The 24,977-nt window shown below is 42.1% G+C and overlaps 1 protein-coding gene across 1 annotated transcript in view; it reads left to right on the top strand.

Moving 5' to 3' along the window:
- The window catches only part of ADAMTS3 (ADAM metallopeptidase with thrombospondin type 1 motif 3), a 558,188-nt gene that overhangs the window by 381,624 nt on the left and 151,587 nt on the right, over positions 1-24,977 (top strand). The window contains exons 7-10 of the mRNA XM_085636296.1: positions 6,013-6,169; positions 12,718-12,823; positions 15,127-15,270; positions 23,477-23,609. Coding sequence (XP_085492422.1) covers positions 6,013-6,169; positions 12,718-12,823; positions 15,127-15,270; positions 23,477-23,609 — 540 coding nt within the window. The remainder of the gene's footprint in view (positions 1-6,012; positions 6,170-12,717; positions 12,824-15,126; positions 15,271-23,476; positions 23,610-24,977) is intronic.

Raw genomic sequence — 24,977 nt, 5'->3', positions numbered from 1 at the left:
CAGAAATGTGCCGCTGAAGTGGCGATAATGGGCTTGATAATATGCCCGTGAGAATTCCCATAGAAGCCCATGTTCTGGTGTCAACATGGGCTTATATTGGAATTCTCTGCAGCATATTATCAAGCCCATTATCGCTGCTTTAGCAGCAGTTTTCTGCCTCTAAAGCGGCGATAATTTTAACGCCGTTTCTTGATAATATGCCCCTGGGTTCATTTCACTGTTTAGAGCTGGCACTAAAGATGCCATTCTAGGGGAGAATGAGGAGTTCTACCAAAATCTGGGACTAAAACCAGGCAAAAAAGTCCATGCCTGTAAAAGTACAAAGCACTAAACTACATTAACGATTCATACAATTCACCTCATTAAGCAGAGAACCAAGAGTGCCAAAGGAGATGCATTTCTGTCTCAAGAAAGATCACAAATGGCTCTATTAAAAAATAAACTAGAGCAAAGTAACTTTGTTAATTATTGCAGTTGGAGATTCCGGGGGAATGGAGCTCACACCACACCAACAGGAATGGAGACTTTTGATTTACCCCCTTAATAATTAGGGCCCAAGTGTGAGGATCTCCGAGAGCTTAAAGTTGACTTACTTGTTGTCTATGCTTTTTAAATTCTTAAAAATGACACTTTTGAACGTAGCAAGTGAGAAGTAATAGCATCAAAATGTGATCATCCAGTCCACGCAGCATCATATTGTATTTTTATTTTACCTTTTCACTTGTTATGGCCAAATCAAACATAGCAGTTGAGAACCTTTTGCAAACCTAATCTTAAAGATAAAAAACAGAATTATTCATATAAGTATGTTAGGGATTTTATACCACATTATCAACCTACACATATGTCTTAACCATGACGTCAGCCCCTGAAATATCACGAAGGTATGTGCAGATTTACTCATTTTAACTCTACCCTGTCTATATTATTGCTACAATATGTACATGAAGCTCGTTATTTCGACCACAATAATATATTCTAACACCAAGGGGCATATCAGCAAGGGCTGGCGATAAAATTATCGCCGCATTAGCGTCCGTTTTCGGACGAAAAGCGGCGATAATTTTATCGCCCTATCAGCATGGACACGCTAACGCGTGGATCCATGCCTTAGCGCCCATCTCCTTAGTGCCTCGCCTCGCAACGCTAATGAGATGCGAGGTAGGCGTTCCCGACAGGAATCCAGTGAAAATAATCACTAACCCAGCTTCTCCCTATCAACAAGGGAATCGCTATCCCACCTAGCGACTTAAAAAGTAGTGGTAACCGGATATATCGCCGGTTTCTTATGCCTGCTATTTTTATTACTTAGCCATACGTGTCATGGGTGGTGGATTGTCATGCTAAGTCCACATCTCCCTATTTACTATATTTGCCCTAACGCTGTGTTTTATCGCTGGAAATGCTGCGATGATGCCGAATTACACCGCTATTGCCAGGATTTCTATCGCGTTGCTAATAGTGCGCTAATCGGGCGATAGAATCTGGCGATAGGCGGTGTTAGAATTGTGCACGCTAAACACGGCCAGCGATAATTATCGCTGGCCGTTGATGATATGCCCCCGAATTCGGTTTCAGCATTGAAAGAATAACTCTGCTTTTGTGGATGTTTGGTAAATGTTTGATTTGTGCTTGGCATTACCATGGCAACAGCTGGGTGGCATTGTGGATGCTAGCATTGTTGCACTTCTGTATCTAACTGTGACGTAATTGGTCTTGATGAAATGGAGCTATTGAGGGTCATCAAAAAGGTAAAAAAAGAGGGACAATAAGTCACTCTAGAGGAGGGAATACATTTAAAAATTTACCTTGTAGGGTATTAAACTACCACTTATAATAACAAGTAGGTCAAATTAGTACAAAGAAGTGAATTTACCTCCACTGCAAATGGAAGTGTGATAACATTTAGTTAACCCAACACACATAAAAGGAGAGACAAAACAGTTCTATTGCAAACATCTAGCCATTTCTAGAATCCTGAATCTCTGCAAATATGTGGCCTTTACAATATCTATGCAAAATTAGGATACGTTTGCCATACCTGCCACAGGTGCTTCTTATGAATGGGTCAATACCCTCTCTTCTTTTTTCTATAATAAAATCAATTATATCTATAAAACATTCACTACTTCCACTACCTCTGACCAATCTCTCAAGCAGTCAACAATTATAACTTTTCATACTCCGTCTACCATCCTGAAGGAATTCCACACAGTCACGGAACATGATGTAACTTCCACATTGAATAGAATCACTTCTGGCTCCCCTGCCGACCCTGCCTCGTCTTCAATCATTTCCAAAGTTGCCCCCATCCTCATTCCTTACCTGACCAGAACCCTCAATCTTTCACTCTCCCAGTCGACGGTACCCTCTCACTAGAAGGAAGCCGTCATCAGACCCATTCTGAAAAAGCCTTCTGCTGACCCTACTCAACCTTCAAACTATCGTGCCATCTCCCTCCTTCCGTTGTTTGGGAAGGTTCTGGAATCCCTGGTCAACACCCAACTCACCAAATACCTAGAAACTAATAAACTGTTGGATCCTTCTCAGTCAGGGTTCAGAGCGTTTCACAGCACCGAAACTGCTCTACTTGAAATGGTGGACAATATTAGACTTGCCCTTGATGCAAAACAGTCCTCCATTTTGATATTACTTGACCTGTCGGCTGCCTTCGACACCATCTCACATAGTATTCTTCTAAAGCGCTTGGCGGAGGTGGGTGTCGAAGGCTCAGCTTTGCTATGGATCAAAAGCTTCCTGACTGGACGTAGTTCTAAAGTCCAAATTGGCAAATTCTCCTCAACGGATCAGGAAGTAGACAAGGGTGTGCCACAAGGCTCCATATTAAGTCCCACACTTTTTAATCTCTATGTGTCTCCATTAGCAAAATTAATTAAAGCACAGGGTTTCAAAACCGTGTCCTATGCTGATGACACACAAATTCTTATCACTCTGGGTACTAATCCCACCAATGTCAAACCCAGATTTCAACACTGTATGCTCGCGGTAAAAGATTGGATGTCTAATAATTATTTGTCACTAAACGCAGATAAAACGGAGATTCTGCTTTTCGGAAACACACACAAATATTGGACAGCCGATTGGTGGCCATTAACGTTGGGACTTTGCCCCCCTCCCAAAACGTCAGCCCGAAACCTAGGGATAGTGCTAGACAACAAACTCTCCATGTCTGACCATATTAAAAGCATTGTGCGCACCAGTTTTGGGCTTATGCGTAACCTCAAGAAAAGTTTCAAGTGGATCCCCCTCCCGTCTGCCTTTAGTCCAGGGACTAATTGTCAGCCGCCTGGACTATGGAAATGCGCTTTTTGCCTCTATAAATGAAAATCTTCTGAATAAACTCCAGGTTCTGCAAAATACTGCAGCCAGGAGGGCCCTCGATCTCCCCTCCCGTTCCTCTTCCGCCCCCAGCTTGAGGTCGCTACATTGGCTTCCCATAAAAAAGCACATTAAGTTCAAACTCTGTTGCTTGGTTCATAAAACTCTAAACGGCAAAGGCCCATTATACCTCGCCAATAAGCTCACTGGCTATCATCCGGCTAGAACACTCAGATCTTCCTGCAAACACCTCCTCTCCGTCCCCAAAGTACGAACCGTCAGAAACGGAGACAGATCTTTTTCTAAAATAGCCCCTGAGACCTGGAACACTCTTCCTCTATCCATGCGGCTTGAACCGAATCACCTGAAATTCCGTAAACTCCTGAAAACCTGGCTATTCCAATGCTGAGTGACCACACGCACACCATCTGAGTATCTGCTGGCGCTATGAAACCTACGGTGATTTATGCGCCTTACAAATGCCAATACAAATACAAAAAATACAAATAAAACGAATTGTTAGGTTTTCTTGCAAAGTACGTGTTAAACCCCTCAGAACAGGTGTGATGAGGCTTTTGCAACTACAAAACTATTGCACACAGATCACAATTAATCACAAGTAGGCAAAATGGAGTTGTATGCTTCATTGTTTAGTTTCAGCCCAATACTAAAAGTCTAAATCAGACACCAGTGTCGTTAGGATAAAGGCCCCCGTGTATGACATAATCATTGCATACTTTTCTCTGCCTTAAGGTCTTCCATTGGCATCAGCAACATTTTGTTCACAAAATAAACTGTGACACTATGTAAAGACAACAACATATGACTAAAACAATGTCTGTAATAATAAGCATAACTCGTCTATATAAACAATGTAAAACACATCACTTTTCTGTCTTGTCTGCCTGACCTCTATTATCCTCTAATTTAAACTGTACAACATTGATATCTGGCATTCTGAAGTAAGCCCTATTCCTCAGAATCCAGTATTTTGGAGAAATCCAGAATCAAGTTCTGTGTCAAAAATATATCTGTCCTATCACTGGAAATAGAAAGGTATCCATAAAAATAAAAACACTACACAAAAGTAGGGGCATTATGGGGGATATTACCAAGAAATTGCGATAATTATCGCAAAACGCGTTTAGCACTGTTTTTTTTATCACCGGCTATCGCTGGATTTCATCGCGGAGATAACGCGTTATTATCAATGCTTATCTCCAAGGCGATAGAAAATCCAGCGATAGCGGCGAAACCCAGCAATAGCGCGAGAAAGCCACCGATAAATCCAACGCGCTAATGAAAAGCTTGCTAATAGGCAGGTGAGGACTTAACCTTACAATCCACCTCCCATTGACTAGAGTGGTTAAGTCAGCTTTTTAGCAGGTGTTAGATTCTTTATCGCTTCGCGGACATTGCTAATAGGGGGAAGCTGGGCTTGCGACTGTTTTCAGTCGCTTTAAGTTGGGAACGCCTACTTTGCATGTCATTAGCGATATATATCGCTGACATGCAAAGCGGCACCAAAACGGTCGCTTTCGCCATAAAGCTGTCGCTAACAGCTGTTAGCGACAGCTTGCCAATAGGGCAATAGTAATATCGCCACTTTAGCGAAAAAAGTGCCGATAAAGCGGCGATAAGGCCCTTGCTAATATCCCCTTAAATGTTCATAGTCTGCGAGGAGTGAGTATGAGCTATCGACATCAATATTTCTTTAAAACAAAGGACTACTCTGTTTAAATATCCATTTTCTGGTAGAGGACATGCCTATTTAGAGATTAGCATGTTCACCCTAAGCAAATGTCAAAGCACTTGTGGGCATATTTGCAACAGGCAGCGATAATTATCGCTGACCTTGTATACCGCATTTTTTCTATCGCTGGAATATTTCGCCAGGCTAGCATTGTATTAACAACGCTTAGCACCATGGCGATGTATATTTCAGCGATAGCGCCCTTTTCCATGGAACATCGCTGGTTTTCCAGCGATGTTCCAGGTAAAACGGCGATATGCTTGATGATACGACCCTGTGGTCATATCACATAAATCCACCTCCCATGTTAGGTATGCCTTACTCAGGAATTTAACAGACGTTAAATTCCTGCATTAAGGCATACTTAGCGCGATTAAAATAATCTCTTCCCCGCATTGTAAATATCGCGAAGCTGCCTTCGCGATATTTACCCATGTTGTTTCCACAGACACGCCTACTTTGCATCTCATTAGCGATGCGAAGTTATGCGTACTGAAAACGGGAGCATATTCAGCAAAACACGCGATAGCGTGTCTTTGCTGATAAGGCGATAAAATTATCGCAGCTTTTCGGCCGAAAACGGCTGCAAAAGCGGCGATAATTTTCTATCGCCGCATTGTTTATATGCCCCTTAGTCATTGTTTAAGCTGGCCAATAGACGCCCATAATCACAGCTCAGAGTGGTCCTGGCTCTCAGCCTAGTTGCAGTAATTTATCACAGTCAATGTTTTGCCAAGTCATCGGGAAACACAGTGTCTCATCCATCTTACATATATCTTCACTTAGGCCCTACATTACAAGTTACGATAAATGTGATAATAATGTAACATTTCTTACTTTACTCAAATATCAGGCCTCATAACGTTAATCAAATCATCCCACGTGGTTATAACTTTCAATTTACATATTGCTTGTTTCAGTCCATCAGCTTGATCGAAAGAGGTAACCCTTCCAGAAGTTTAGAAAATGTATGCCGCTGGGCTTACCAGCAGCAGAAGTCAGATACGGGTCACTCAGAGCATCACGACCATGCCATTTTCCTGACAAGACAAGATTTTGGCCCTGCTGGCATGCAAGGTAAGATTATATATCTTAGCAGAAAAACCCTGATTGAACTTACACAGAGGAATGATGTCATAGAATGTTAAACTCAACACTTTGAAACATGAAATAGGTTATTTAAAATGTTATAAATAATTCAGTATTTCAGCCCAGTGTCCGCGACATTGTGTGCCTTTACACGAACAAATGTTATATCTTTGAATACACACTCCTCTTGGGCTTCCATACAACGAAAAAAACAGCTGCCACCTCCATTAACACAACCAGAAGAAAACTGCTCCCACCTCCATTAACACAACCAGAAGAAAACTGCTCCCACCTCCATTAACACAACCAGAAGAAAACAGCTGCCACCCCCATTAACACAACCAGAAGAAAAAAGCTGCCACCCCCATTAACACAACCAGAAGAAAACTGCTGCCAGCTCCATTAATACAACCAGAAGAAAACTGCTGCCCACTCCATTAATACAACCAGAAGAAAACAGCTGCCACCTCCATTAACACAACCAGAAGAAAACAGCTGCCACCTCCATTAACACAACCAGAAGAAAACAGCTGCCACCCCCATTAACACAACCAGAAGAAAACAGCTGCCACCCCCATTAACACAACCAGAAGAAAACTGCTGCCACCACCATTAACACAACCAGAAGAAAACAGCTGCCACCTCCATTAACACAACCAGAAGAAAACTGCTGCCACCTCCATTAACACAACCAGAAGAAAACAGCTGCCACCTCCATTAATACAACCAGAAGAAAACTGCTGCCCCCTCCATTAATACAACCAGAAGAAAACAGCTGCCACTTCCATTAACACAACCAGAAGAAACACAGCTGCCACCTCCATTAACACAACCAGAAGAAACACAGATGCCACCCCCATAACACAACCAGAAAAAACACAGCTGCCCCCTCCATTAACACAACCAGAAGAAAACAGCTGCCACCTCCATTCACACAACCAGAATAAAACAGCTGCCACCTCCATTAACACAACCAGAAGAAACACAGCTGCCACCTCCATTAACACAACCAGAAACAAACTGCTGCCACCTCCATCAGAGTTAAAAGGCCTGTCTCGTGGTAATGGAGTTTGAGCATGACCATGTGGCCTACAAGAGAGAGTACATCTGAATGAGCTATGACACCATTTACATTATGAGACTTAGAAGCTAACAGCCTGCGACCCTGAAATAAACTATGAAGTAAATGGGCTCAACTACTGATGCCTATTATCCGAGATCAGTTTTTAGTTACAGGTTTTACATAGCAATTGTTGACTTACGGTAAATGGTCTGAAAACAACAAATTGCAGTAAGGCTACTCTAGACTGATGTCACCATATTTCTTTAATTTGATTTCTTTAGTATTATAGTTTAGTACATAGTTATAATTTTGCACACATATAGTATGGTAAAATCACATATTAATAATATCTTCCATACAAAAGTAGACTACTTTGCTTAAAATACACATCCTTTCAATGCATACATAACAAAAGTTATTTTAATCAGTTTTTATTATCAGAATAGTGCAAACAATGGAAAGGAAGAACATCCTTCTGTATCATAATTTCCTAGCTATATATATTTATGTTTTTGTTTTCTCTGAATCCTGAAAACGTCCCTGCCTGGTCCGGTACATGCAATTAACATATTCCAAGTCTCCCTGCTTACACACAGGTTTGCCATAATAATGTGTTTCAGCTTATCAATATCTCTGGGTTATTTTAAATGTGTGAACATTAGTCTTTCTCAGTAAATACCCACTCTGCAAATTTAAACGGTAAAATTCCTTCCTGGAATGCATTTCACTTGGGACATCAACTTCCGGTTCAGAAAGCGTACCCATAAAATGACTCCAGGGATTTGTAACATAAGAAAGGACCATTCACAAAATGACAATGGTCACTATGTCCATGATGTGGTTCCATGCTGCACTTCAGATGACAATTTTCTAACTTCCAGAAAGTAGATGTTCACATTCAGACCATGGAGGAGAGAGTTCTGTGGAGTTTGAATTATATTTTGATATGCTTCAATGCAGATGATTTTGGGAACTTGAAGGCGGAGACAGGAAGTGAATGGTTAAACCTTTGCCAACAGAAGATACCACATGTCCTTTGTTATAGAATCCTTGATTAATGTGCAGCAAAATTGTAAGCCTTTAGGGAGTGTACATTTAAGAAATGTCTGCAGGCAAGAAGATGTGTGCTTTGCACTGCTAATTCTTTGGTGCCCACCCAGGTTTTCATTCTTGATACACAGTCATTTTCATCTGACTTGCAGCTCTGAATTGTAAATCACCAGGGAGTGTAATTTTTAGGAATGTTTTCAGGTCAGAATGTGTGTTTTACACTTTGCACATTATTAGGTGCCAACCTAGGCTTTCTTTCCTGATATACACACATTTTCATCCTACTTGTCGCTCTAGTTGGTAAATCACCAGGGAGGGTAATTTTTAGAAATGTCGGCGGGCAAAAATATGTGTGCTTGCAGCTTTGCACATTCTATGGTGCCAACCTAGATTTTCTTTCTTGCTGCACAAAAATGTGCATCCCCCTTGTAGCTCCAGATTGTAAATCATCGAGGAATGTATTTTCTTATGAATGTCTGAGGAGGAGCATATGTTCTCTTGCAACTTTGCATATTCTAAGGTGCTAACTTAGGTATTCTGTCTTGAAACACAAAGTTTTCATCCCACTTACAACTTTAGATACAAATAAACATGTTCATGTAAATTTAAAGCAGAGTCGTCTCAAGGGAGTCTGAGATTAGCTCAGAGGGACATCATCCCCAAATGTTCCAATATTGGAACTTGCACAGTTTATGGAATACAATATTGAATTTACCACTTACCAGCTGTGCCATCTCTTAACCACACAACCTATAGAAATCCCACTGAGAATGTGGGGCCATATTATCAAGACCGGCGATAACATTATCGCTGCTTTAGCGGCAGGAAACTGCCGCTAAAGCGGCGATAAGGGGCTCGATAATATGCCCTTGTGAATTCCCATAGAAGCCCATGTTCACACCAGAAAATGGGCTTCTATGGGAATTCACAAGGGCATATTATCAAGCCCCTCATCGCCGCTTTAGCGGTAGTTTCCTGCCGCTAAAGCGGCGATAATCTTATCGCCGGTCTTGATAATATGGCCCGTGGTTCTGTGGTCACTGGAATAAGGGTGAAACAAGAAAATGTGTCTTTATCACACAGTAGGAGATTTCTGGCGATTTTCAGACACAATCAAGAATCTAAACTTTGTCTTCTATAACTCTTTTCTGTTTTCTTAGAACCATGGTTATTCAGGAACATACAATAGAAATGCTTTTCTCTGCTAATAGATTGCCTAGCTATGTACCTTTCAGAAATAAAGGGGATCTATAATTTTTAAGGGGCACCGCAGACAATAAAGCACAAACACATTTTTTAAAAACATTTTTTACATCTCTGCTGTCTTAGCAGCAATTATAAAACTATGGTCCTATTGTTGATGCTTTTGAACTAAATGTGCAATGTCCAGGAGCCTGCCTATAGTATGACTCAAGGAGGGAAGTTTTGGAAGTTTATTTCAGACAGTATATTTAGTTTCTGCCCATGTAACTGATGATTTGTGCTCCATGTTACATGATTGCAATTTTGTTGCTATTACCAAGAAGATATTGATTAGCTTTGTTCCTCATGGAAAGGCATGGCAGCTTTCCACTGGGAGATGTATTCTTTGATTTCATAACAAATAGATGGAATGTATATCCATTAGTTATGTTATCTCTCTCTCATTGTAAATTCAAAGTATAGCTGTTAAATGTAGACGGTTCTAGGGCTTCTGGCATGAATATTTCAAGTTCATTCGAAATTGATAATTTGAGCGAATGATATCCCTGTATAAGAACATCCCTTTGAATGCGTCTAATATTCAATAGGGAGACATTCAAAATCATAAGCCAGCTTTTTATATTTCAGAAGCTTCAGCTGCCATTTAAAAGAGTGAGATTGAGAAACAGGATGTGTAGTGTGATCGAAATAAGAGGCATGAGGAGAAATCAAGGATTGGCAGGCAATCCTGGGATTCGAGATTTTAAGAAAAACTTTGGGTGTCTGTGCTTATTCCATTACAAATTAAGCACCAAGGGGCAGATTTACTACTTCTGGCGCATCTCTGCTAATCAGCAGGGATGCGCCAAAAGAGTTGCGACGCATCTGCCCACCCGCATTTACAATGCGGTGCACCGTGACGCACGTATGGGCAGATGCATGTCGCATCCCCCGGCGGAAAGGCGGCGCATTGCTGGAGCCGCGCAGCAAGCGCGACGCAGCTCCAGCAAGGCTCGGGGTGCCCCTATTCCCTACATGCTGCGTCAATCCTTACGCCTGCTTCAAGCAGGCACAGGATTTTGATGCAGCATGGCCGTAAAAGTGACTGAGTGAAATCTTGTAGATTCCTGCACCGGGATGTCCCCCCCCCTGCTCGAACGCCCACATCTGGCACAGGGCTTTACAACATGATGCATCTCACTAGATGCGTCACGTTGTAAATACCCCGCAGCATGGCGCTGGCTTTGCGCCGCCGCTGCGTCACAAAAATGATGCAATTGCGGCACAAATGTGCCATACGGGGCTTGTAAATCTGCCCCTAAATGACTACTTGGAAATGTGAGTTTGTAAACTGTTTGGGTTCTGCTCAAAATTCATACCACAGCAAATAACCCCAGTACCTTGTGGGCTTTACGAAGAGATTGTGAACTTGCTAGGATCCTTTATGAGATATGTGTGAGTGGGAAACTTCTGGGACCGATGAACCTCTGGGCCATATTTACCCATTGGCGAGCCACCTGCCACCCTGCCAGGGAATCAGAGGTTATGACCTCTGCACCATGCATAGATCCAGCCACCACATTTCGAGATCTCTGCCTGGAATTGCTTTGAAGAGAGTCACTGCCACAGTGGCTCCTTTCACAGCATCAAAGTTTGCTAAACAGGCACCATGTTTAAAGAGCCCACTTGGCAAACATTTTTGTTTTTTAAAAAAAAAACTCTCAAGGTGGGAATTTGTGTCTTGAGACAAAAAAACACCAATGGCCCAGACATGCAGTGACCTGTTTCTCTTTGCTGTTTAGGCAATTAAATATGTTCTCTGCCCATGCATACTAGACAATGACATTTCAAATCAGTGGTGGTCATCCTGCTCTAAACATGGCGGCATGACCATTATTCTTATTTTCTCAACTCTAAATAGAACGGGGAAACCACAGTTTCGTCAGGATCCCCTCCACCAAACCCTAAATTAACCCACTCTCTTTTGCAATAACAAGTCCGTGGAGTTTCTAGTTGCTGCAGGCACAATTATAGGGCTCCTTTGTTGCAGATTTTCCCAACCTACTATGGTTTAGGGTTGAATCTAGAACTAGAGAGCAACAGATTGCTCCTTCGTTGACTCAAAGGCAACATACTTGTTCAACCCAAGGTCACCTAGGGTGAACTTTTGGAAACCATGGCTGAGGATGGTTTGTCCGTTAATATATGAGAGAGAGAGAGAGAGAGAGAGAGAGCGAGAGGTCCAGATCATGAAGTCAATTAAGGGTGTCAAAAGTCAAGAAGGTAGTATCAGGAATAAAAAAATTAAAAAGGCTCTAAAAGTCTGGGTTATTTTATATAGTTTCCACAACTTGTACTTCGCGTAACCTCTATCCACAAATAGGATGCTGTTGAAGGGCTAATGATGGTCCAAAGAGTCAAACCTAAGATGTCAGATGAGATGAACGGCGTGTGATGTCATTCCGGTACCCCTGACATCTTGGCGAATCATTGTCCTTGGTAATGGTGAACCTCTTACTTGTACCTTATCCTTCCACACTCCTAGGTTGCAATAGCGGTGGGAATTGCTGTCTGTAGCTTGAAAATTGAAACAATATTGTCCTGGTAGGGCGGTGCTTCTGTTGCCCATTCTTATTTTGTTTCTTTTTAACTACCATTAACAGGAAATAATTAAGCAATGAGCACAACTCAGAAGTAACAAAAAATGCATTCTGCAGGGACTGGCATTTAAAAAGATACAATTGATTTGCAGCTGCACAGTGAAAGAAAGGATGGTGCACAATCATTTTTCTGAAAAAAGTCTTTCCCAGTTCTTTTACTGAAAGTTCACACTACTTTCTGCAAATTCTTCCAAGATAGAATGCACGGAGTGTACGCCAATTAATAGTTTAAGGTAATTGTAACTCTGTTATTGACAAATGCCAATCTTTGCTGTCTTCACAAATTACTTGGTCAGGTTCTGAGATCAAAGAGTTAATGAAAAAGAAATAATGTATGTATAAAATGAAATAGCAACACCATCCAAGGCTTTTAATCTCTACTTACTGAAGAACACAATGTTCTACAATATCATTACTGGCCCTGTCCTCGGGACACACTGCAAATGGCCCCGCTGGTAGATCAGGACCTTCTTCTCATGTAGGCTTGTGTAAGGCTAAGGAAGATGAGAATGCACCTGGTGAATTTATTTTCTCTTGGGAAGAAATATTAAAGAGAAAGTCTTGTTTGTGACTCTTGACAGGATACGCTCCTGTGACAGGCATGTGTCACCCGGTGAGAAGCTGCACACTGAACCATGAAGACGGCTTCTCCTCGGCATTCGTGGTAGCCCATGAAACCGGCCATGTGTAAGTCGCCACGTGTATTCCTGAATCTTATGAAAATTAAGTTCTGATGTGTTGCATGGTTGCCTCATGAGATGTCCTTCTGTCCTGTGCATGTTAAATTCCCCTTCATTGCAAATCAGTTAATAACTTCTGCTGGCACTCTGTTTATACAAATATGAGCAAGGCACGTGTAGAACTATGTGGAAATCTATAAATCATTACCTGTTATAGCCAAATAATTTAAAAACAAAGCATACCAAAAGTTTGTTTTGGAGTGGGGTGCGATTGATTAAACATGATCCACTTTTATTTGTGGCAGAAAGGCTCTGACAGACGAGTTTGAGGGTTTTCACAGGGAAAGGAAAGGAGAAATGGTGGCAAACATAATAGGAACAGTTTACCAATGCAATTTTATCACACAGTTATGAAACCCAAGATCCAAAATCCTACAGGATCAGGGGTGGCCCAGAGCAACCTAGTAAGAGGCACACAACGTGTTCAGTTGAGTCCAATTCAGTCAACCATAATCTGTGGTTGGCCTGAGATAAAATAGAAAATTGGAATTTTGGGAGATCCTTTGAAGACAATGGAGTGTTCCGGGCTGATAATGGCTGGAGAAGCCCGGAGCATCAACATTCCAATGTTTAACAAAGGCCTCATGGAGCCCGAGAGGATTTCAACCCCCTAGGGCTCTGTGATGCCTTTGTTTTACAAATTAGAACATTCTGTCCTCTAGGAGCAGAATGTTCTAATAGCCTTAGAGTCCTCCATAGTAGGCTCTACAGGCCTTTTTAAAGGACCGCTCTTTATTAAAGTCCCGAGCCGGATGGGCCTTTAATGGCTGGTAGAGCCCGCTACGATGGGCTCTAAGGCTATAGTAGACTACTGACTAACCACATAGCTGGTCAACTATAGAAAATAAGCTACAAAAACAAGAAAACATCATTATATGTTCCAGCTAAATAGAGACTATACTGATAAACTTAAAAGTCCAGCATTCAATGATAGAAACATTTGCATGCATGATTAGATGCTATGCTGAATTGTTTGCATGATTAAACCCTACACCTTCACCTGATGTATGAACGATTGTTTTTCTATGAAGATCAAAGTAGATGTACTTTATAAAGGGCCTTATTTAGAGTATGTCAGGTAGTCCGTTGTGCTGCTAAGTCCATGAGGCCATGGCCTCTGCTCCCCTGGTGGAGGGCAGGTTGCCATATTTAGAGAGCCCCCAGGCGGATGGCGATTTCGGCTCTCAGCAGAGCTTCCGGTGTGGTTGCTCTGCTGAAGCCACTGAAGCTTTGCTGGAGAGCCCGCTCAGCAAAACGTTTTATTTTCTGAAAATAAACTTCCAAAAAAGGAATTTGTTTATGGAGGCAAAACAAATAAAATTGCCCTAATGTGAGGTAGGTGATTTTGGGAGGTGGGGCAGGAACCCTTCTTCACAAGGAGGGTTCAGAGGAACCACGTTGCCTTTGATTTTGTTCCCAGGGAGGCAGAGGGGATTAAGTGTCCATCCCCCTAGGAGTGGCAGATATTCAGTAGAAATCCAGCATCTCTGAGATTAATTGCCAGACATTAAGGGGCAGATTTACAATAACTGGTGCATCCCTGCATATAAGCAGGGATGCGCCAGTTATTTTGTGTCACTGCAGACACCTCTTGCGCCAGCATGGATGCGCCGCATTTACAATGCGGCGCACCATGGGGCAAAAATAGACAGATGCGTGATGCATCTGCTACTGTAAAGGTGACGCATTGCTGGAGTCACGTCGCAAGCGCGACGAAGCTCCAGCAAGGCTCGGGGTGCCCCTATGCCTAACATGCTGCGTCAATCCTTACGCCTGCTTCAAGCAGGCGCAGGGTTTTGACGCAGCATGGCCGTAAAAGTGACTGGGGTGAAATCTTGTAGATTTCGCTCAGCCACTTTTGGGAGGCGTTCCTGCGCTGGAACGCCCCCCCCCCTGTGCTGGAACGCCCACATGTGGCGCAGGGCTTTACAACGGGACGCATCTCCCTAGATGCGTCACATTGTAAATACCCCGCAGCATGGCGCTGGCTTTGTGCCACCGCTGCGTCACAAAAGTGATGCAACGGCGGCGCAAATGTGGTGTACGGGGCTTGTAAATCTGCCCCTTAATGTTTCAGGCAGCTCCATTCATAGCTCACCGACTTGTACTTCTGGTCATCAACCCCAAGAGAATAATGATGAAGGTTCTTCTTTTAATCACTGACATTAACGACCTTTGTAAAGTTCACATTGTTATTCGCTGTCCTGAAGGGTAAATCAGTATTTTCTCTTTTCTCTGTTTGCTCCTAAGACTTGGGATGGAGCATGATGGGCAGGGTAACCGGTGTGGAGACGAGACAGCCATGGGCAGCGTGATGGCACCCTTGGTCCAGGCAGCATTTCATCGCTACCACTGGTCACGCTGCAGTGGTCAGGAGCTGAAAAGATTCATACAGTAAGTGCCACCTTTGTAATATACAAAAGCGGAATATTTCTTTATGGTTTTTTGAGTTGCCTAAAATCATGGCCAGCGTATTTGTACTCCCTACTGAATAAACTGTGCATATCATTATTTTTTTGTGTGATGTAACATCACTGCTTGCTTGAAGGGCCGCCTCTAGGGCAGTACGACTGGTGCGACCTCATCGGGTGCTGACTTTGGGCGGGGCGTCATGTTTGCAAGTATTTTGTGGTTTTAAAAGCACCTGCGGCCATGTTCCTGGCCTCCAGAAATTTTCAGACAAGAATATAAATGTCAAGATAACTGAATAATGTTCTTCCTAGAGAGAGATCGGAGGTTTGTCTAGTGGAGGTTTTGACTCATGACCCTGCTGCAAAGAGCGTGTACCATTCAGATCACAAAGTGCATATCATTTAAATAGGTCAGTGAGTTACTGCTTTTGTCTGAGAGCCCCTTTAGTTACTTGCAGTTTGTACGTTATAATTAGGGCTCCCGGTTTTATGGTATTTATTTTTTTGCCATTTCCGTCTGTATTTATCCATATTTATTTTTCAGGCATTTTTCCTGTATTTATCCACATTTATTTTTGCCACAAGCAAAAGACGACGCTACAGCTAGTATTTTTCCACATTTATTTAAATTGACAATGCACACATGCGCTCAGTTGTTATTGGTCAACACTATACATTCACCTGAAAACTTTGCTTTTTGCAAAATGTCCCAAATATGCTTAAAAGTGCTATCACAAGCCATTTGTCTCAGAGCCTTGCAGTTTCTGTCATCGGCAGAGTGCCACATCCTTTCCTCCACTGAACATCATACTGCCCCACAGAGAGAAACTCACACTGACTTCAACTGCAACCCAATTGTGCCCCACTAGCGCTAAAAGCTGTCCCTGGCCATCACTATGAGGATTGATGTTTTGTGTGTGCAGAAGAGAACAAGCATTTGCAATGCAAAGGTCTCGCATTTACGCTAGTTTAAGCTATTGGCATTGTAAATGACAATGCCTTTAATTTAACTGTTTTAAAAACCAAAACATAAATAAAAGGCATTGTCATTTACAATGCCAATAGCTCAAACTCAAGTAAATGCGAGACCTATTGCATTGCAAATGCTTGTTTTTTTAAGTGAGTGCTTGAAGTAGGACAGAAAAACAGACGCAACAAAGAACAAGCATTTGCAATGCAATAGATCTCGCATTTACGCGAGTTTGAGCTATTGACATTGTAAATAATAATGTCTTTTATTTTTGTTTTCGTTTTTAAAACATAAATAAAAGGCATTATCATTTACAATGCCAATAGCTTAAAACTTGGGTAAATGCGAGACTTATTGCATTCAAAATGTTTGTTTATTACTCCTTTGTCTACCCATAGCATGTTCCAGGGAGACTGGCAAGCTTCTTGTAACACTACTTGAATAGAAAATGTGGTGCGTCTTGGCTGTTCCAAATCTGTTGCTAAAGATTTGCCATGCCCTGTGACGTAAGAAGATGCACCATACAAGACAGCATTGTGCCCAATGTCCGAAATGATTAATGCCACCCTGGAAAATGAACAAATAGTCCATTTAAACTGCTTCCATGCTGCTGCAGGGGCTCCTAATGCAACAGCAGCGAGACCCCCCCCAAGGATGTTGTTATGTATTAATGTGTAGAAAAATAAGCTTTAAAAAAGATGCACAATTGGCGCTTCTATGTAAATCCTGTGTTGCTTTTTACCCCAAGCAACATACACGAGTTTGTGAAGCCTGAATTTTAGTAGGCGAGGGGGGAGGCAGGGTGTGTAAAGATTTGCAGATAGTGTCATGAGGTTTGGTTTTACAACGGAAGTGAAGGCCTGGTGACCTGGGGTGGAAAGTGGGGATGAATTGAATGGGAGGCGGTCGCATTGAGTTGGGGCGAGTGCAGGGTGGTAGCCACGCTCAGTAGGATTTGGAGGATTGTATGGGGTGGGGGGTATTGTTTGTAGTGTTGAGGAAGGGGGAGCCATGGTTTGAATGGAAGGCTGAATGATGTAGGGTGTAACTAGAAACACCTAAATGGTGCTATTAGAAGCGCTGTCTCCATAGCGGAGGATGTCCAACGTGAGTTTAAGAGGGCCGCACTGCGCCAGACGGCTGCTTCAATGTGACAGAACATGTATTCACCCACAGCGCTCCTGTTTCGAGTTCCCTCCCGGCTCACAGCCCGGTCTGCTGCCTGCATTCCCACACCCCCCTCCCCTCTCGAGATGCCCAGCAGCGTACAGCCAGCAGCAGTGCAGCCCAGTGCTCCAGATCACACTGAACAGAGACATATCAAATAACACCAGTCTCTGCCCCTGCATACATCCACCATCAGTCACCAGTGTCCGAGCACTTTGCATCACACACACATTACACAGAGACAATCAATCATACCTGTGTAAATCAGTGTATAGGAAATGTTACATAAGCCAAAGGACTAAGGGGCATATTAACTGGCCCCACATAGTGGTAGAAATATTATCGCCGGCTATCGCTGAAATGATTGCCATGATAACGCTATATTAACAATACATAGCGCTATGGCGATAATATTTCAGCGATAGCGGCGTTTACCATGGAACATTGCTGGTTTTCCAGCGATGTTCCATGGAAAACAGCGAAAACATTGTTGATACGACCCTCCACCTACCATTATTAGTATGCCTTAGTCTGGAATTTAACAGACGTTAAATTCCAGCGTTAAGGCCGAAGGTAGCGCGATTTTTTTTTATCGCTGCCTTCGCGATATTTTCATGTGTTGTTTTCACAGCCACGCCTCCTTTGCATCTCATTAGCGATGCGAGGCGAGGCTGTGAAAAAACGGGCTCTACATCAAAGAAACACGCACTAGCATGTCCCTGATGATATTGCGATATAATTATTGCCGCTTATCGCCCGAAAACGGACGCTAAAGCGGCGATAATTATATTTCCAGCCCTTGCTAATATGCCCCTAAAAGTGTAGGAGTCACATGTCATCCATACTGGTAGGCAGTATAGTTTAAGAGTGCTTGGTGTGGAGAAGCACAAACTCGGAGTCGAAAAAGAAACAGCATAGTTGGGAGTTTTCTTTAATAATAAGAATCGATTTCTAGCCAAATTATCCCTTTTTGCAACATTAATCAATGTTCTAACGTATACTTTGCAGTGTGTATGCAGTTCTAGGATGAAAGTTAATAGCTCACTATTCTATATTAGGACTTTAAGTTATAAATTGCAAGTAACAAAAAAGATGTCTCTTTTGAAAGCAGTAACCTGCTGATCTGTTTACATCATACGCACTCTGTAATCTACTTGGTACACGTTCTCTGCAGCAGGCATATTAACCCTCTGCACTAACTTCACCGAAGTCAAAACCTCAACTATATACAAAATGCTCATCTCTCTCCAGGAAGATAATTAATCACACGAGTTATCTTGACATTTATGTGAGGCCTGGTAATTGCCGGGGAAAGAAACGCTGCAGCAGGTGCTTCAAAAGCATAATAAACTTTCAAACAGGCGCCCCCAGGATGCCAGCACCCGGTGCGGTGGCACCGGTCGCACCGCCCTAAAGCCGGCACGGTGCACACAACTTGGTGCAAGAGCCACAACTCACACAACAATGGTGTGAATAGAGGCTCCTAATCTGACTCTGGCAGGGGCTCTGAAAGGGGTAAAAGAACAAAAAAGCCTCATTAACAAATAAATGGTCTTTCAAAGACCTGTGAAGTACTCGGGTGCGGCTGGCAGCTCTGTGTGTGCGGGAAGCTTTCTCAGCCCGGGCTGACACCTCTTAACCCTTTAAGGAGGGGGAGACACCAGACGGCAGCACAGCAACATGTACTAGTATTTTCCCGTTTTTTATATATAAATACAGATAAAGGAAAACTTGTTTTCCGTCTGTATTTATATGTAAAAATCCATAAAAACGGAAAACCAGGAGCCCTAGTTATAATCCTAACATAGAACAGTGATCTATTAACTGTCATCAAAGAGCTGCATGCAAACTGCAAGGTATAGATTAGAGCGTTATGATTTTTTCCCCAAGTCTTTTATTATCCTAATGTTGGAAAAAGGGTTCATTTGGGTAGAAATCAATTTTGATTATTAATGAGAACCCCGAACCACGGTGTTAAGTTTTACATTTTGAGTTTATGCTTCTCCAGACCAAACACTCTTAAACTATACTGTCTACCAGTCTGGATGAGATGTGACTCCTACACCTTGTAGTCCTCTGTCGTATTTCACATTTCCTATACACTAATTTACACATGTATGATTGATTGTCTCTGTGTAGTGTGTGATGTAAAGTCCTGTGACACCCCACACTTGTATGAGTGGCAGCAGTGCTAAAAAACAAATTAAACGCATCTGAGAGAGAGTGATTATGGAGACTTGAGGGCCACTGTTAAAGGGTGGTAGTGATGGAATCCGTTGTGGAGGTGGTCACAGGGGGCACCAACAAACATTGTTGCACTGGGCGCCACCAGTGCTAAAGCCGGCACTGCTTGCTTATACCAAGATGTTCCAGTTGATTGAGGTCAAACATAACAATAAAACTGGAGCATCCATGAAACATTGATAATTGCTTTCATATGACAGCTCAAATTTTGTAGCAGACAGAATAACAATTTTGGGCCATAAACCCTTCTCACAAGAGATCTATCTGCATAATGCCACATATTTCTTCACTGACTGGCAGGGGCAGTCAGCTTCCTTTGGCAGTAACATGACCTATAATGCGTTAAAATGATGAGTGTTGAAAAAGATATTGCATAATAAGTAAGGATCTCAGTTTTTCATTTTTAAAGATACAGACAGAAAAACATCTATTTTTCTGCTTTTATTTATGGGAATTACGTTGTTTTTTAGTGAATCTAAATGTTTTCAGTCATGACTGCCAGGATAATACTTGTGAACATTGACAAGTAACAAGTTAAAAAAGAGAGAAAGTTTCCTGATATGGCTTACACAGTTGTATATATGCTCAAAATTGATACTAAATGTGCATGTTCGCATAGTAGTGTATTGATTTATCATCTATCTTATTCATATTATTGAAACCTGTCTGGCATTTAAGTATAAGTGTACATTTAGCAGTTAAATAAATGTGAAAATGTAGTAGTTTCCGCTACATTTCTCCACAGAACCTAAAATAAATATCGCTGAACACAGATAAAATTATCACACAAAAAAGTATGAATAGATACAGATAGACACCTAAAATAAATAAATTCCATGAAACTGCAAGCCGTAATTATAAGCAATAAAATATCCCTTCACTACTATACATACAAAAACAGATAATCCAAGCCACTTCAGGGTTCCATGACCATAGGAAATCATCTGCCAGCTTCGATCCTCTATCTAGTTTAGGAATGTTCAGTGACTTTAAATATCCTATTAATAGTGGTTATAGGGTGGTGTTTCCCAACCATAGGGTATACCAAATGACAAGAGGAAGCAGGGTGCTGAAAACAACATAAAAACTATAGCAATATAACTACCTGTACTCTCTTCCAGGACCCAACCCCCGATGTCTTGTGACTCTTCTTCTTAGCACTGTGCTGTTAAATATTAATAAATAAAAGTTGCAAAAAAAACCCAAAAAACTATCGCAATATACAATATCAAAGACACCCGAGGATGTTAGGAAAAAAAATTCAAGTGATGAGGCCAGGAGTACACAACAGACAATCTTGTAGATGTTGATGGGTGAGAGCTGTTTTTAAATTCTCCTTTAATTAAAGGGGAGCTAGAAGAAGCCCAGGCCACAGAGCTAAAGAGTTCCAACCCAGAGAATGATTCGACTAATGCCCACTTTGTTGTATTGTACTTTGCATCTTCCCTGGTACTCTTGCCGTTGCTGCTCAGCCAGTAGGAATGTGCTGTGTGGAATGTTGGAGTGCATGGTGATGCATTGGAATGTCAGGGTGCCTGTGAGGTGGAGAGTGTAAGTTGGAGTATGGGCTGCGCAGCAGGGAGGATGCTCCTGGTGGGGCTATCCTAAGATCTAAGCTAAGAACCCTTAAATATACTTACCTGCAACTAAGATCAATAAATCATCGTATGTAACCTACATCTCTGCTAATGGACTTTATTATTACACTCGTGCTCTTAAATTCGGGCAATAACCAGAGCATAAATCAACTTCTCGCTTCTTTATCACTGTTAGAAATATGTATTAGAAAGATCCTGAATGAATTCAGGAAACTATGACTCACTCAAGTGTGACACTCATAAGTATATGAATATTTAAAAATTCGGTCCTGATTTTTCTTTAGATTCCACAATGCCAAATAGTAGACGTTGCATGTAACATTAGACGTGCTGTTGGCTAATCTGTGCAATAGTCTTATCACTGCATATTTTGAAAAACATTTGGTATTAAACTTTTGTTAAAACAGTAATATACAGATGACTTCAGTGTTACAAGGGCAATATTGTATACCAAGGAATTAACAATTTGCAGTCAGGAGCAAGTCCTTAACAGCTCTAATTGTGGCATGAACATCCATGGTCAAGCCCTAAATAAACAGACAATGAACCAGAGCCCTAGAGGGCCCTCCCTCTATTTCTGTCCATTGCAGGCTAAAGTAAAAAACTGCACCTGCCAGCTTGTGACTTTCAGAGCTCCAATGGAACACCACCAGAAGTCCAGTTTATTACAAGTTACATGGTGGCCACTTTCTTTTACACTGGTGGCCTACAATTAAAGGTACCCCTGCATACCAACTGTATAACCAAGCTATGACAGTTTACTTTAAATTTACCTGGTCATTTATTTTATTGCTAATGGCAAAGAACAATGATATTGTAAAAACTGTTAAATAAATATCTTGCTGCCTGCTGGTTTCATTTATTCTTTGAACAGTAAAATCCTAATGAATTCATCATGCACATGATTCTATCTAACATACGTAAGACCCATAGATACATAGCCCATTAACTGTGAAGGTTATTTGATGCACTTCTTAGGCCACACCCCTTTCAGAGCATTTCTTCCCCCGCACACACTTTATTCATTCATCTAAACCACTGAATGTTACATTGCAGGTGTATGTCATTCTTTCTGAACTTCCGATCCCTCTTTTGGTTTCTCTTCACCTCTATCACATTGGACAAGAGGACTGCATAAAGAAGTCAAACTCATTGTAATTGCCCCCACAAACCGTAAACGACCCTATCTTCTAATCTTATTCATCCTGTATATTTTTTAGACTTTGTTAAAGATTTCTGGTGGGGTAACGGAGAACTAATTATTGGATTCCATAGTAACATTCATGCCCGCTGCTCACTCCCTACAATTAGCCTGCCTCAACCCCCTGCATTGCTGGCTCTCACAGAGAAGACTGTTTTCAGTCTCTAGACCCATTCCATCACTGATATTTCTCTTGCAAATGCTAACAGGTGTTTCAGTTCAGGTGCATTGGCTTTTAATGTTTCTAGGAAAGAAGACAACTTTCCTTCAGGAGCGTATACTGTGATGAATTGGTGACATTACAACACATGGCATTACATCGCATTCCGTTGCAACGCAAACATTTACTCCGACTTTCTGTCGGGGGGCACTGGAAGTTGGAATATATAAATTTTCTATTCCAACTCTAGTGTGTGCAACAGTAGGGGAGGTGTTGGAGTTAAATCCAACACCTTCTACCCACTGCTGCACACCTTTTGCGTTGCAAGGACATGAGATGTAATGGCATGAGTTGTAATAGTTTTGTTGTACAAGCTGTCTCCCACTGTGATGGACTCATTAACTTCAATAACTCCCAAATGTCCACAAAAGTGATAATGGTCTTTTGACTATAATTGATTATCGATTTCTATTGATTTAGGTCAAGTTCAAACCGCCATCATTTACTTAGGGAACCATGCCTTAATGATGTCTCTCCTACTATAGGCAGAGTCACTTCCAGGTTCCAAGTCAACACCACAAATCACATCTGAATTGTGCATATGGAATTTGCAATGTAATACTTCAATTAATTTTACTAGTGAAATTGTCTGTTGCTATCATTTTGTATCACAACCTGCTGTGTATCACAAAGAACATTCAGATATTCTAGGTGCCTGGTTTACTGCATCCGTAAACTGCAGCGCTTTGTCCTTAATTGGTGCATTGGAATAGACCCATGAAAAATAAATAATTTTTATGGGTTCACTTGTCCTGTTAAGTGCTTTTTATGATTTTTCCCTTTCCACAGCTCCTACGACTGCCTTCTTGATGACCCATTTGAGCACGACTGGCCAAAGCTCCCAGAACTACCAGGCATAAATTACTCCATGGATGAACAGTGCCGCTTCGACTTTGGTGTGGGCTACAAAATGTGCACCGCTGTATGTCAAGAAGCAATTCCCTTAAGAAGTAAAATTTATTTATGCTAATGTTTTCTGTGGCTGCTCTAAATGTGTTTTACAAATTGGAAAAAATGCTTGCAGAAAGAAAGGTGGTTACATGTTTTAGACTATGGGCCGGATTATGGGTTCGGCTGTCCGTAGGACCACTGAACCCATGGTGGCGGTCTGTGGACCGCTAGACTGGCAGTCCACCCACCGTATTACGACTTGGGTGGTCAGACCGCCACAGGACCATGGGACCACTGCAACCGCTGGGGATCTGTGATCCCACGGTGGTGGTGCAGAGGTCTGAGGAAGTATTATGCTGGCTGGGGGTGCCTCTGCAGCACTGCCGGGCATATTACATGTTTCCTCACCGCCGTCCATTTTATGTTGGTGAGTCCGCCATGAAAAGGGTGGGGGTGAGGAAACTAAGGGAGCCCTAACTGGGCCCCCTGTGTCTCCTGGGCCAGTGGGTGTATGCAGGGGGGCACATGTTGTGTCTCCCTGTACATTTGCACCCCTAGTTCCTGCACGCTATGGAATTCAAAACACTGTGCATTTCATATCATTCTGGAACGGGCTGCGGCAGCCTGATGGCGGTGTATGTCTAGGGCACACCAATGGGCCTTAGATATGCACTGCCGCATCACCATTGCATCACCGACCGCCAGCCCAGGATTAACTCTTAATCAGGTGGGCGGTCTGACTACGGGTTTGTCGGTTTTCCTGCGGGGCGCTGGCGTGGCAGCTTGCAGGACGACCGCCAAACTTGTAATCAAGCCCTATATGCATATGGTTTACGTTGAAAAAATAGACTGTTCCTCAGGGGAGCACATTTTTCTCCTTTAACGATACACACATACGTACTGCTTACCAGGTAGTGCGACCGACATTAGTCTATAACGGCCACCCTATTTTAGGGAATTTCAAATACATTTTCTTGGGGCTACATCATAAGATCTGGTAAAGAAAATGAAAGTGGCTGCCGCCAGCAGAAATATTTTTTTCCAATCATGTTCCTTGAGTTTAATAGCGTACATTATAATAGTGGCAAAATCCTCACACCTACTTATGTGCCCTGAAGCTGATCTTTCACTGCAGCACCTAAATAATGGCATGTGCCAACTGATATACTATAGGTCACATTTTTCATTCAGATTTTTTCCTAAATAGTGGTCGATAGGTCAGTCTGTATCTACATTTTATTCAGTATAGGAGGATGAGGCTATGGAAATGTCAAATAACCAAAGAAAGCTACATCTTGGAAAGGGCATTGTTCTACACTACTGAGTCCGAGACCTGGGGATAATTGAATGGTAAACATTAGAAAGTTTTCACTTGTGTTTGACCAACAACTTCGAAGTC

This window comes from Triturus cristatus, chromosome 2_1 (genome assembly GCF_964204655.1).
Source record: "Triturus cristatus chromosome 2_1, aTriCri1.1, whole genome shotgun sequence".
Taxonomy (NCBI): domain Eukaryota; kingdom Metazoa; phylum Chordata; class Amphibia; order Caudata; family Salamandridae; genus Triturus; species Triturus cristatus.
This window is presented reverse-complemented; position numbering and strand designations above follow the sequence as displayed.